Consider the following 14,563-nt stretch of genomic DNA (forward strand, 5'->3'; position numbering starts at 1 on the left):
ATCTACAGAATAAAATGTTAGCATTAAAGCAGAAAAAAATAAAAATAAAAAAAAACACTTAACTTTCTTTAACACAGAAGAAAACATAACAGGTAACAACTATCATGTACAGTAATATTTACCATCTGGACCAGAAGATATTAGACAGAGTACATTATTCTCCTTGTGAAGCCAAGGAACTAATCTAGGATTAATCACATTTGTCAATTTAATGTGTAATGAATATAATTCTTGATTAATACACTGTTGGATAACTTGGCAATATGTAGAGTAGTGTGAATGAAGTCTAACTCTTGTGACCAAGAGTCTGGTATCACAAGGGAAATAAAATAAATAAAAGAAACCAAATGCAACACAATCTTCAAGATGTATACAAGCCTTAGTTAAACAAGCTCTTGTCCTCTTTTTCATTATTGAATTAGTCTAAATTCTCTGGGGTATGGACTGTCTCACCCCGTATTTCCAAGAAGTCTCCAACATTCTTGTGGATGTTCAAAAATAATAAGGATCATGATAATAAAGTAATTTGAAAATTGTGAACAATTGTTTTGTCGTTATGTCTGATTTTTGGATCAATTTTAAACAAATGGTTTCATTTCTTTTTTAATTTGACTTTCTTTAATACTGCATCATAAACACATAAGCTAAGTTGAGTCACTCTGAACTTAAAATACCTCAAAAACCCCCAAAAACAAACAAGCAGAAACACCCACAGGATTACCTTTTGATTCCAGTTCCATTTTCTTTTTCTTTGCCCATATGTTATGGTAGTTTTCAGCCATCATTTCAGCCATTGCCTTAAGAAAATGGAGAAGTTAATGATTTATGTTATAATGGCTCATCTCAAAGAAAGGTAATTTTTCAGTTTATACTTAATATCAAGATATTGTAATGTAGGTGATATATAAAATTACATTTAAATGTTCAACTGCAAACTGTCATTTTTATTGATTAGTCAAACTGACAAATCTGGAACTCAACAGCCAAACCCAATACAGTTATTTCTTCTGCACTGATTTTCTCCCTCAACCTTGCACAAAGACCAAAGAAACCAATTTTGTATGAAGTACTACATCAGGCTGGGTGATGGAATCCATCCCCAAAGCTACAGGTAAGCACAGAACCTCTCGTCCTATGCTCCTGCTGCTCCAGCACTCCATAGTGGGTCAGCAACGACTTTGCACCCCTTACATGAGTGTTTTCTATTCACTGGATCCAGGTAATTGTGGATTTACTGCCACAATCTCAATTGCACTTCTCATTCCTGTTAGGGGACTGGAGAGCTCCCATACAGGCTGTACCTTTACATGCTCCTGTATCCCTGGGGTGAGGCAAATTTGCCCTTCTTGTTTTAATGTTCATCTCATTACTGTTTTAATATGTCTTGATTAATGTTGTAATACATGTTTGGGTTCCACATTTCTCAGCAGTAGAGGGAGCTATAATGCGGCTGTCCGGGCAGGCTCTGCATGAGACCATTACAAGCCACGTGTATAACTTGAGAGAGATGGGGTGGGGTTAAGTGCTTTTACATGTTGAGAGATGACAGACTGAACAGACAGGAAGGTTTGTCTGCTCGCATCTGGTACGCCTTGCCCAGCAGGAAGTGAGATTGCTTACTTTACTTATTGTACTGTAGCTTAGGAGCATTCATTTGGATTCTATTGTAGTTTTCAATAAATAGTTAAAACCTACCTGGGTCTCTCAAACTTAATTGAACTGCTCTAGGGCAAAGGGCAGTTTGTAACATTTCTTTTGTGCTATGGTATGTAGACATGATGCGCAGTTGCTATTGCTTTCAATGCAATGTTTCATTGCTCATATATGAAAACTAGTGCACTAACTATGGATTTAGATCAGGCCTGCACAACTCGTAAAGTGGCAAGGGCTGAAACCCACCGGCCCCGCCAAAACACACCCCCACACACCACCCAGCCCCTCTGAAACACCCCGTCCCTATATTACTGCACACAGCAGTACCAAAAATTAAAACACTGAAAATGGATGCCCCCCTCCAGCCACTGACTCACCGCTCGCCTCCTCATCCCACCCTGAAGTATAAAGCCTCGCTGCCACTACCCACCCACTCGGCTCGTCATTCCCCCATGAAACTAGGGGAGGGGAAAAGGGGGACAGTTTGAAGGGATTTTCTAGGGCTATGAACTAAGGGGAGGGGAAAGGGGGGCAGTGTGAAGGGATTGGATGTGATTGTCCAACACACAAACACAGGGGCCACAGGGAGCCCGGGAGGGGGAGGGGAGCGGCAGTGTGATAGGGGGCGGAGAGGGAGAAGGTCCCTGGATCAGGGAAGGGGGCAGTAGTTGGGGCAGGGCAGGTGCCACACATACACACAGACACGTCTCCCCCTGGGATTTCCTGGCTGCCCACAGACAATTCAACATCCCCCTACCCATCACTACGGAGGCCGCCCTGGGACCAACCAGTGCAATAGCCACCCTGACTCCAACTGAAGGGGGCAGCTTGGGCAGGGTGTCTCAGCTCAGGCCCCCTCCCCAGCTGCGGCTCAAGCCCAGGCTGGGAGCCCCTCCCCTCTCTCGGCACTTACCGGCTCTGCCTCGTGCCCAGCGCTTCCCGCCTCAGCAGGCACCGGAAGTGACACACCCACTGTACACCAGGCGGGGGGAGTGAGAGACGGAGACGTGCGGTTCTGGCCATTAGGGCGGTTGGATCGTGGCACGCACGGGGCTGTGAGATGAGCCCCCCTCCCTCCGGGCACGGGGCGAACCCAGCAGCCCCACCCCACCACTTGCCACACAGTGAGCCCACGCAGGTCGCATGCAGCCCGGGGGCCGCTTGTTGTGCAGGCCTGATTTAGATGCAAGCTTGAAAATTTTGGCCATAACCTGTCTTCAGACTAAGACAATCTCTAGGAAAAGATGGGTATATTAGAGCACCTTCTTAGGATAAAAAACATCATTTATATATATTTAATTTAACAATTCCAAAAATCCAAACACCAACTTTTTACTACAGTCAAAGTAGTTGCCTTTCCAAAAGCCAGCAACTTAAGTCAAAGTTGGAGTATGTAGGCTAAGTTCTTATTTAAGATATATTCAAACCTCAAAAAAAAAGTTACATCAAACCGAATTACAATTCAGATTAACCCCTTATCTCTCACAAATGCATTGCTCATGTGCCTGAAAATTACTAGAAAAATTGCAACTGGACATAATGATGCAAATGAAATTTTAGTTACATTTGTTTAGTTCTGGTGATGTTATTGATTGCGGAACAAAAGTAGGCTTCTAACCAAAAGCTAGCGTCAAACATAACTGGTGAAACTAGCCACTCTCGATCATAAGGACAGTCAGCACTGAATTCTAACTCACTGGATGGCTGTAAACAAAGGGGAATTATCAGTGACAAATGGCAGATAATGTAGTGTAAAATAGTGAGCATGAGATTAGTATTCCCAAAGTCCTGAATTCTAAATTTAGTTCTAGTTCTAATGCCAGTTATTTGCAGTTTGGCCCTGAGAAAATCACTTAGCTTCTCTGCTTTAAGTTTCCCAAGCTGTAATACTGCAATAAATGCTTATCTACATCCCAGCAGTAGTGTGAGGGTTAACTAATGTTTGTATGGCTTTTTGAATATGCAAAGTCCTGTATAAGTGCTAAGCATAGTTATAATAATGAAGATGCATCCATTTGGGGTAAGTCCAGAGCGGAATGCTGCAGGAACTAGTATGACTCAATTTTATTCAAAATCTTGAGAACCTATTAGTAAGTTTAATGGCTTACTAGTTAAAATATAGCAATGATATTTAATTGGAAGGAACTGCAAACTCCAGGCAAAGATACACAGAAACCTACAGTGGTTAGAAATAGAGACTGGAAACAACAAAATAATATTTAACCTGAGAAAATTCAGTTTGAGACATTGGGGAAAAATAAGCTAAAACACAAATATTCAAAGTGACAAAGATATTGAACTTGGAAAGCACAAATGCCAAAAGACAGCTAGGATCAGTAGTGGACCTGAAACTAGATCTATTAGAACACTGCAATCCAATAGTTTATCCCTATGATATTTTAGGATTGCATATGTAAAAAAAATAAAAATAAAAAAAAAATCATCAGAGAGACCAGGTAATAGCGCCACTTCATACAACTCTGTATTAATGCATTCAGTTCAGGCATCTCAATGCCAGAAATACACAGGAAATTCAGAGAATAATAATAAACATTATGAATAAGCCAAAGGGATATAACTAAAATACAGACAAAAACCTAATTATGTGTAGAGTGACCATATGACAGCCAAAGGAGAGATGATGATAATCTACAAGTGCTGTGTGTCTGACCTGTGTTCAGTAAACTCCACAGCAGGAGAGAAAATACTTCCAGGAGTCACAGGGGATATTAATGAGAAGTAATGGCAAGTAATTAAGGGGAAAAAAGGATATAGCAACAAATCATATATTTTAAGACCAATAAATACTCCTGTGTCAATACTTATTATGAAACTTATATACATTTCTGCATCCCCTGCTGTATCAAAGATACATAGGAGGCTTAAGTTAGGCACAGAGAAAGAGGGATGCTGAGATTGTGGATGTGGTAAGTACCACCACTTCTCTTTTCCATTTCTACAGTGTTTCAAAACTTTCATTTTGTTATTAGAATTGCTGGGCAAAGAGACTCTTGCATTTCATTTCACAATGGAAAAAACTAGAGCACCTTGTTCTTGGTCAACGACCTCAAGCAATCAACCTGGTGACGAATCTGGATATGAAACTTACAGGAAGTTATTTCTAAGGGAACTGCGTGTGTGGTGGCCATCCTGATTTATCAGATGATAAACAATATTGACTCGGCAGCTCTTAATAGTAGTAGAAGCATTGGTAAAGATCTGTATATCAACCACAGCTGATAATATTTCTGTAAAAATAAAGTAAATTTCTCTCTTTCCTTCTTCATAAATACAAGGTGGTTTTTCATAAGGCTGACTCAAGATCTGGCATTTATTTACTTTAGAAAGAAGAGTAGCGAGGCATTTATTTTGAAAAACAGCAGACCATGAACTTTGCTAACAGCTACAATAAAACTAAAAGACTGATCTTGCAAGCCCCTGTGTGCAGAACTCCCATTAATATCAGATGTTTTGCACACAGGGGGTTTCCAGGGTCAATTGTCTCCTAAGTAAAATGTTAAGTTTTCAGCCTAAACAATGTCTTTTGAACGAACTAAAACTACAGGACACTGAACTTTTATTTTACATAGACTCATAGACTCATAGACTCTAGGACTGGAAGGGACCTCGAGAGGTCATCGAGTCCAGTCCCCTGCCATCATGGCAGGACCAAATACTGTCTAGACCATCCCTAATAGACATTTATCTAACCTACTCTTAAATATCTCCAGAGATGGAGATTCCACAACTTCCCTAGGCAATCTATTCCAGTGTTTAACTACCCTGACAGTTAGGAACTTTTTCCTAATGTCCAACCTAAATCTCCCTTGCTGCAGTTTAAGCCCATTGCTTCTTGTTCTATCATTGGAGGCTAAGGTGAACAAGTTTTCTCCCTCCTCCTGATGACACCCTTTTAGATACCTGAAAACTGCTATCATGTCCCCTCTCAGTCTTCTCTTTTCCAAACTAAACAAACCCAATTCCTTCAGCCTTCCTTCATAGGTCATGTTTTCAAGACCTTTAATCATTCTTGTTGCTCTTCTCTGGAACCTCTCCAATTTCTCCACATCTTTCTTGAAATGCGGTGCCCAGAACTGGACACAATACTCCAGCTGAGGCCTAACCAGCGCAGAGTAAAGCGGAAGAATGACTTCTCGTGTCTTGTTTACAACACACCTGTTAATGCATCCCAGAATCACGTTTGCTTTTTTTGCAACAGTATCACACTGTTGACTCATATTAAGCTTGTGGTCCACTACGACCCCTAGATCTCTTTCTGCCATACTCCTTCCTAGACAGTCTCTTCCCATTCTGTATGTGTGAAACTGATTGTTCCTTCCTAAGTGGAGCACTTTGCATTTATCTTTATTGAACTTCATCCTGTTTACCTCAGACCATTTCTCCAACTTGTCCAGATCATTTTGAATTTTGACCCTGTCCTCCAAAGCAGTTGCAATCCCTCCCAGTTTGGTATCGTCCACAAACTTAATAAGCGTACTTTCTTTGCCAACATCTAAATCGTTGATGAAGATATTGAACAGAACCGGTCCCAAAACAGAACCCTGCGGAACCCCACTTGTTATACCTTTCCAGCAGGATTGGGAGCCATTAACAACTACTCTCTGAGTACGGTTATCCAACCAGTTATGCACCCACCTTATAGTAGCCCCATCTAAATTGTACTTTCCTAGCTTATCTATAAGAATATCATGCGAGACTGTATCAAATGCCTTACTGAAGTCTAGATATATCACATCCACCGCTTCTCCCTTATCCACAAGGCTCGTTATCCTATCAAAGAATGTTATCAGATTAGTTTGACACGATTTGTTCTTTACAAATCCATGCTGGCTATTCCCTATCACCTTACCACCTTCCAAGTGTTTGCAGATGATTTCTTTGATTACCTGCTCCATTATCTTCCCTGGCACAGAAGTTAAACTAACTGGTCTGTAGTTTCCTGGGTTGTTTTTATTTCCCTTTTTATAGATGGGCACTATATTTGCCCCCTTCCAGTCTTCTGGAATCTCCCCCGTCTCCCATGATTTCCCAAAGATAATAGCTAGAGGCTCAGATACCTCTTCTATTAACTCCTTGAGTATTCATAAATCCACAAAAGAAAATTTAATGCATTTATATTTTTTTAAACTTAACTACAATAAGACTTACATGCAGATCTCTGGAGAGGGTAACATTGCTCATGTCGATAGCTCGAGGGCTGTAACCGTGGGCAGCGTCTACAGACACCTGAATGACGATGTGCAAAAAAGTAATAAAGTATTACAAATACTAGGTCCTAATAGATTCATGTCACCTAGATATTCTAGGCAATCAATCAGCTAAAGAAAAAGCAAACTTGAGGTAGAAAGGAGCACTTACATATACATTGGCAGAAAAAGAGAGCATTACATGAGAGTTACTTGAATTTTCTTCTCTTTTTTTGCCTGACAGAAGTAATACTAAAAATGGAAAGATTAACTGGAATCAGGAGTAGATTTAAGAATGCAGATTAGTCAGATAGTTACAATGCAAACATTGCCAGTTATTTTCAGAGAAAGGTCACAATCAAGCAAAAATCTCTTTTGCTGAAATGGAAGTTTTGCCTGAACAAAGATTTCAGATTTGAGCTCAGTGTGAAAAATACCGTATTAAAGAATTACGACCAAGCCACCAAGTTTTGTATAGAATTTATTCTAAAAAAGTAGAGATGGACCTGAATTAAAACCACAGATCCCAAACTCTGGGGGAAGTTCAGACACAGATCTGGGTTAAAACTTTGCAGTTCAACCCCATCGCTACAAAAGACAGTGAACCCAAACTAGTAAATCTATTCTGTATTTTTCTACTCAGAAAACACTATCCTCTGGGAAATTCTCTTCCCTTTGTCAAAGGATGTCCTATAGGACATCTTCAGAATACAATGGCTGGTGCAAGAGGTGTGGCTGGGATGTCCTATGTCTTGGCAATCCCTGGCAATCATATCAGCTCCTCTGAGCTGCCTAGGGTGACCAGACAGCAAGTGTGAAAAACTGGGACGTGGGTGGGGGGTAATAGGAGTCTATATAAGAAAAAGATCCCAAAACTGGGACTGTTCCTATAAAATCCGGACATCTGGTCACTCTAGAGCTGCCACTAGTCAGTGTAAATTACAGCAGCATTAAGAGTACTTTAATATACCCCAAGAACTAGCTCGGCACTTGGTGGCCAGTACTGAGGGGAGAGACAAAAGGACACATTTATATCACAACCTTGCACTGAAGTTATGCCAAGCACTACTACAAAGCTGCCAAGGAGCCTAGCCTGTATGCAGAAATTGGTATTGAAGCTATATTGTCATTTCTACAACCTTTTGTATCGACAAAATACTGAATCCATATTAACATTTCATAATGACAAAAGCTAAATACTTAAGCAGTATGTTTAACTAGAACTGAGTTCTCTCTGATTATTCAAGCATGACTTTAGAAATAGACTTCAAAATCCAGATGAATTCAACAATGTGTCAAAAAGCCATGATATTTTCTCTCAAACTTGTATTCTAGGACAGTGTATTTGATTGTGAAAAGACCAGATTTTAGTACTGATAAGAGATATGTTTTCTTGAATTTTCTTCACGAACACACTAACACAAAGGGGACAAGGCCAGACAGTGAGATACCAGTAACTAGCTCCACAACTATGCTTACTAAACAGGGCTTTGGAGCAGAGCCCAGAGCTGGAGAGCAGAGCAGCTCCAGAGCAGCGAAACTGCAGGTTTTCGACGGGAGTTGGAGTGGAGCCGGAGCACAGCGCCAAAGCCTTGATTACTAAAAGTACAGTATTGGCAAAAAAGAAATCCTCAGTACTATTGTTAGAACCTTTAGATTAGGAACAATTGGAAATTTTGCCAAAAGTGTTTTTGATGGAAAACTGAGTACTGATTCAGATTTTCAAATGTGAGAGTTAAACAAAACAAAACAAAAACAAACAAACAAAAAAACAGTAATTTCTGTGATTAGGTCTAAAATATCATCAGTCTTCATAATTACACTTTCGTCTTCTGAAAGTATTTATATTTATGTACTGGAGAGTCAATGGACCCCTTTGAAAAATGCCTCCTTAAGAATATCTTTCAGGACAGTGTGTTTAGAATTATACACACAACTCCTATGAACAAGAGACTGAAAACATATTCCTTCATTTCTCACTGACACAAAATAATGTTTTCCTAATGACAACAGTTCAAATAGCACTGTAGATAAGAATGGCCACACTGGGTCAGCCCAATGGTCAGTCTAGCCTAGTATCTTGTCTTCTGACAGTGGACAGTGCCAGATACATCAGAGGGAATGAACAGAACAGGGCAATTATAGAGTGACCCATCCCCTGTCATCCAGTCCCAGCTTCTAGCAGTCAGATGATACCCAGGCCATGAGATTGCATCCCTGACCATCTTAGCTAATAACCACTGATGGATCTATCCTCCATGAACTTATCTACGGTAATTGTTTTTTGAGGACAGTTATTATTTTGGCAACATGTTCCACAGGTTAACTGTGCATTGTGTGAAGAAGCACTTCTTTATGTTCGTTTTAAACCTGCTGTTATTTTCATTGGGTGACCCCCTGTTTTTTGCATTATATGAAAGAGGAATTAACATTTCCCTGTTTACTTTCTCCACACCATTTATTATTTTAAAGACCACTCTCATATCCCCCCTTAGTCATCTCTTTGTGAAGCTGAACAATCCCAGTTTTTTTTAATCTCTCCTCATATGAAAGCTGCTTCATGCCACTCATCATTTTTGTTGCCCTTCTCTGTACTTTTCCAATTCTAATATATCTATTTTGACATGGAGTGAGAAGAACAGCATGAGTATTCAAAGTGTGAGCATACCATGAATTTATATAGTGGCATTATGATATTTTCTGTCTGATTATCTATGCCTTTCCTCACATTCTTAGCTTTTTTCATTGTTGCTGCACACTGAGAAGATGTTTTGAGAGAACTATCCACAATGACTTCAAGATTTCTTTCTATAGTGGTAACAGCACATTTAGACCCTATTGTTTTGTATGTGTAGTTGGGGTTATGTTTTCCAGTGTGCCTCACTTTGCATTACATTATCATAAATAGTATCCTAACTGACTCTAAACAAAGTGAAAAAAATAATAAATTACATTATTTTTTCAATCTCAATTTTAAAAAAATGTTTAATACCAAATTATGTGGGAAATACGCTATAGGGAGATCTAACCAACTGGACATTTTCAGCTTGTTAATTCAGTCTTTTTGAGATATATTTTTTATTTACACAAAGTTTTCTCTTTTTTTTTTTTAAACCACAAGCATTTTTTCACGCTGGCACAATTTGTAAGCATGATAACAGATTTTGCTTAGACTTTCATGTTTGGGCTATGGCCAACCAAGGAACATTACAACTGAAAAGGAGAGTTTTCAGGAAGTTTTGAGCATGTGAAACAAGAGGTTAATAGACATGTGAACTTTAGCTTCAAGTGAGTGCTATAATAAAAGCACATGGGGGACGCTCAAGAACATCCCAAGTAGATTTTGACACTTGCATTTTAAATACACCATCCCGGTAAAAAAACAGGCACACACACAATATCAGTACATAGTCATTAATAAAATGGCTTGAAGCCTAACACAGTACTCACCTGACTTGTCTGAGATATGCGACGTGTCCGATTATAAAGGGCCATACTATCTCCCTCCCTTGTCCTTTCAATCCGCCAACCCCAAGCTAGCATGGTTTTCAAGGATTCTTTGATTGGCCACCGATAAATTTCTTTTTCCTAGGGGATGTACACATAGGAGTGACTGAGGATTATATAACGGAGTGGAATAAAAACTGATGCATTATTACTAGCCCTCTGCCCTGTTGTGTAGCACTGCAAATTTACATCCATTGAGACAAATTGCAAACAGTCTGCAGTGCCCTAGAAACAGCAAAGAAACAGTCTGTGTATAGATAAGAAGGCCAATTAAGAGAAATAGTAAGGGCAACTATTTATTCCCAAACCACTTATGTGAACCAAATCATATGGACATGTGATATCTGAACTTTTTCAGTCTCATGGATGAGTAAGGCTACGTTTCAGTCATGGGTATTTTTAGTAAAAGTCACAGACAGGTCATGGGCAGTAAACAAAAATTCATGGCTCGTGACCTGTCCATGAATTTTAGTATATACCCAACTAAAACTTGGGGAGGGCTGCCCAGGGATGCCATGGGTGCTGGGGGAGGGTGGCCTGGGTGCTTGGGGCTGGTAGGGGGTGGGCGCCAGCCCACAGCCCAGGACCCCTGCTGGTGCTGGAGGAGGGGTTGGTGAGGCCAGCAGGCTCCCTACTTGGCTATGTGCCCTCTCCCCCCCGCACTAGCAGAGTTTGGGTGTGGGAGGGGGCAGGGGATTGGGGCCCAGGATAGGGTGAGGCAGGCCCTGGGCAGCGCTTACCCAGGGAGCTCTCCGAAAGTGGTGACATTCCCTACTTTCAGCTCCTAGGTAGAGGAATGGCCAGGCAGCTCTGCGTTCTGCATCCACCTGCAGACACCACCCCTGCAGCTCCCATTGTCTGGGAACTGCCCCTGCAGTGGCCAGTGTGACTGGCACAGGGACTGCCTGAGATACCCCTGAGCCAGGCACACCAGCCGCAGCATAAGTCATGAAAAGTCATGGAGTCCGTGACTTCCATGACAAACTTGCAGCCTTACGGATGAGTTATGCAGAAGAGGTCTGGCCCTGCCGTGGCTTCAGAATCAGAGGGCTGATGGTGATAATGACAGTGCATTGTGCTAGCACGCTCTAATATGAATATAAAGGTGACAAGAATTGTTAATTATCATGTGTACCAAGGTACTTTTTCTAGTCCTTGAAATAAACACCAAACCAAACTAGACAAAGGCTATGTCTTCACTGATCGAAAAGGCATGTTTTTATTGTGGGATAACGAAAACACGTTTGCTATCACACATTGTAAAAACATAGTGGAGACAATGCACTTTAGTTTTACCACAAGGTAAACTTGATGAGGTCAATTATGATTGGGGGCTATGGTGCTGACCTCACCTAGCTATCTTGCAAGAAAAACTACAAATGTTTTGTCTCCACTTAGGATTGCACAGTGAGGTAACAATCATATTAGTTATCTTGCTGTGTAAAACAAAACAAAAATAAAAACAAACAAAAAAATCTTTGTGTCAGTGAAGACAAAGCCAAAATGCCAAATTTCACAAACAGCCAGTTGCCTCTTATCAATGATAGAGAAACAAATGTTTAGAAACACCTGTGTAATGAAGAATGAACAAATTCCTCACCTTTTCTGATAACAGTTTATATTGTTTCATTAATGGTTGCACCTTGGACGACTCAGAATATGTTTCACCATATATCCATCCATTTGCAAACTGAAAAAAGTGAAGGAAGAAAGGAAAAAGCAGCAGGAATAAGAAAGAATCATCAGAATTCTTCCATTTATTTACTTATGAAAAAGAATTGGGGTAATGCTTCTGTAAGACTCTTCTTTTATTCAAGTCCAAAACTTTTGCTCCCTTTCCCACCAGCCTCTCACAACCTAATCTCCTACCCCTAACCCACACACACACACACAATGGAATCAGTTAGGTACAGTGTCATTTTTACTTCTGAATGTCCAGACTTTTGTTATTTTATCACACCATTTATGTTAACTTAAAGTAAATACATTTGAAAATACTTTCTTAGTTACTATTCTGCCAGGGTGTCTCTAGGAAAAGAGACAACACTCTTTGAGGCATAGACAGCAGATTTTAACACCAAGCCTGTGTTTTTTACAGAGATATAAAATATCTTTTGAAAAAGTAAAACTTAAAGTTTGAAGTAACAAAACGACTTAAAAATCTACCAATTACATTTTTCTCAAATGCTGTAAAAGTTAAAACACACACACACACACGAAATGCTGGTATGTTCAAGATCTGACCAGATGAGTGTAGTTATAGAATTCTTGAAAAAAGCAACTCTAAGATAAAAATGACGATACAGTCTTAGCCAGACATCTGATGTAATGCTAGAACAACCCCAAAAACTTGAGTAAAAACAAGTAGAATCCTCAGAAAATATCCATAATATTCTGAATGCATTTTGATATGAAAATAATATAACATTACCTTTTCCATTGACCATTTATCATGAGAATGTTCTGCATATTTGTTAATGAAATATTCTAGCTTTTCAGGAATTGTAATACTGAAAAAGAAAAGAACATGTTTCAATATATTATCTATGTTATAATTTGAAAGGGTTCTTTTTAAAGGAAATTTCTGAAAAACTATAGAGCGCTATATATTCCCAATTAGAGTGTACTGTTCTGCTGGCTTCCCCATATAGATTCTGATACAAAACCCACTGAAATCAGTGAAAAGCCTCCTATAGGCTGGAGACATATCAGTTGGAAAAGACAGAGGAGGAGAAAGACCTGGGTGTATTAGTTGATCACAGGATGACTATGAGCCACCAATGTGATGAGGCCATGAAAAAGGCTAATGCAATCCTAGGATGCACCAGTAGATACAGAAAAATGTTAGTACCATTACACAAGGCACTGATGAGACCACATCCAGAATACCATGTGCAATTCTGGTCTCCCATGTTTAAGAAAAATGAATTCAAACTGAAACAGGCGCAGAGAAGGGCTAGTAGGATGATTCGAGGAATGGAAAACCTACTTTATGAGAGGAAACTCAAAGAGCTTGGCCTGTTTAGCCTAACCAACAGAAGGCTGAGGGGAAGTATGATTGCTGTCTATAAATACATCAGAGGGATAAATGACAGGGAAGGAGAGGAGTTATTTAAGGTAAGTGCCAATGTTGATACAAGAACAAAGGCCAATAAACTGGCCATCAACAAGTTTAGGCTTTAAATTAGATGAAGGCTTCTAACCAACAAATGAGTGACATTTTGGAACAGCCTTCAAAGGGGAGCAGTGGGACAATAAACTTAACTGGCTTTGTGACCAAGCTTTATAAGTTTATGGAGGGGATGGTGTGATGAGACTGCCTACAGTGCCGTGTGGCCCATCAGCAACTGCTAGCAGGAAATATCCCCAATGGCTGGAGATGGCACACTAGATGGGGAAGACTCTGAGGCCTGGTCTACACTACGCATTTAAACCGAATTTAGCAGCATTAAACCGATTTAACCCTGCACCCGTCCACACAACGAGGCCATTTATAGCGATATAAAGGGATCTCCTCCCCAACAAGAGGAGTAGCGCTGAAATCGGTATTGTCATGTCGGATTAGGGTTAGTGTGGCCACAAATCGACGGTATTGGCCTCCGAATGGTATTCCACAGTGCACTATTATGACCGCTCTGGACAGCAATCTCAACTCTGATTTACTGGCCAAGTAGACAGGAAAAGCCCCGCGAACTTTTGAATTTCGTTTCCTGTTTGGCCAGCGTGGAGCTCTGATCAGCATAGGTGACCACGCAGAGCTCATCAGCACAGGTAACAATGCAGTCTCCTGAGAATCGAAAAAGAGCTCCAGCATGGACCGCACGGGAGGTACTGGATCTGACTGCTATATGGGGAGAGGATTCCGTGCTAACAGAACTCTGTTCCAAAAGACGAAATGAAAAAACGTTTGAAAAAATTTCCAAGGCCATGATGCAGAGAGGCCACACCAGGGACTCAGTACAGTGCCGTGTGAAAGTTAAGGAGCTCAGACAAGACTACCAGAAAACCAAAGAAGCAAATGGAAGGTCTGGGGCAGGGCCGAAAACATGCCACTTCTATGCTGAGCTGCATGCAATTCTAGGGGGGTCCGCCACCAGTTCCCCACACCTGTCAGTGGATTCCGAGGTGGGGCTGGTAATCTCAGCCATGCCTGAGGATTCTGCAGATAAGGAAGATGAGGAGGAAGAGGAGGACGA

At 40.6% G+C, this 14,563-nt stretch overlaps 1 protein-coding gene and 1 long non-coding RNA gene across 7 annotated transcripts in view; one reads left to right on the plus strand and one right to left on the minus strand.

Moving 5' to 3' along the window:
* RYR2 (ryanodine receptor 2) overlaps positions 1-14,563 on the minus strand; it is a 727,531-nt gene that overhangs the window by 196,579 nt on the left and 516,389 nt on the right. For all 6 annotated transcript variants that reach the window (XM_050950348.1, XM_050950346.1, XM_050950344.1 and 3 more), the window contains 5 exons: positions 12,799-12,877; positions 11,968-12,057; positions 10,311-10,448; positions 6,823-6,900; positions 722-797 (listed from right to left, as the gene is read on the minus strand). In XM_050950348.1, coding sequence (XP_050806305.1) covers positions 722-797; positions 6,823-6,900; positions 10,311-10,448; positions 11,968-12,057; positions 12,799-12,877 — 461 coding nt within the window. The remainder of the gene's footprint in view (positions 1-721; positions 798-6,822; positions 6,901-10,310; positions 10,449-11,967; positions 12,058-12,798; positions 12,878-14,563) is intronic.
* LOC127049568 (uncharacterized) overlaps positions 1-14,563 on the plus strand; it is an 838,950-nt gene that overhangs the window by 185,537 nt on the left and 638,850 nt on the right. The window lies entirely within an intron of this gene.

The sequence above is a fragment of the Gopherus flavomarginatus genome, chromosome 4, assembly GCF_025201925.1.
Source record: "Gopherus flavomarginatus isolate rGopFla2 chromosome 4, rGopFla2.mat.asm, whole genome shotgun sequence".
Taxonomy (NCBI): Eukaryota; Metazoa; Chordata; order Testudines; family Testudinidae; genus Gopherus; species Gopherus flavomarginatus.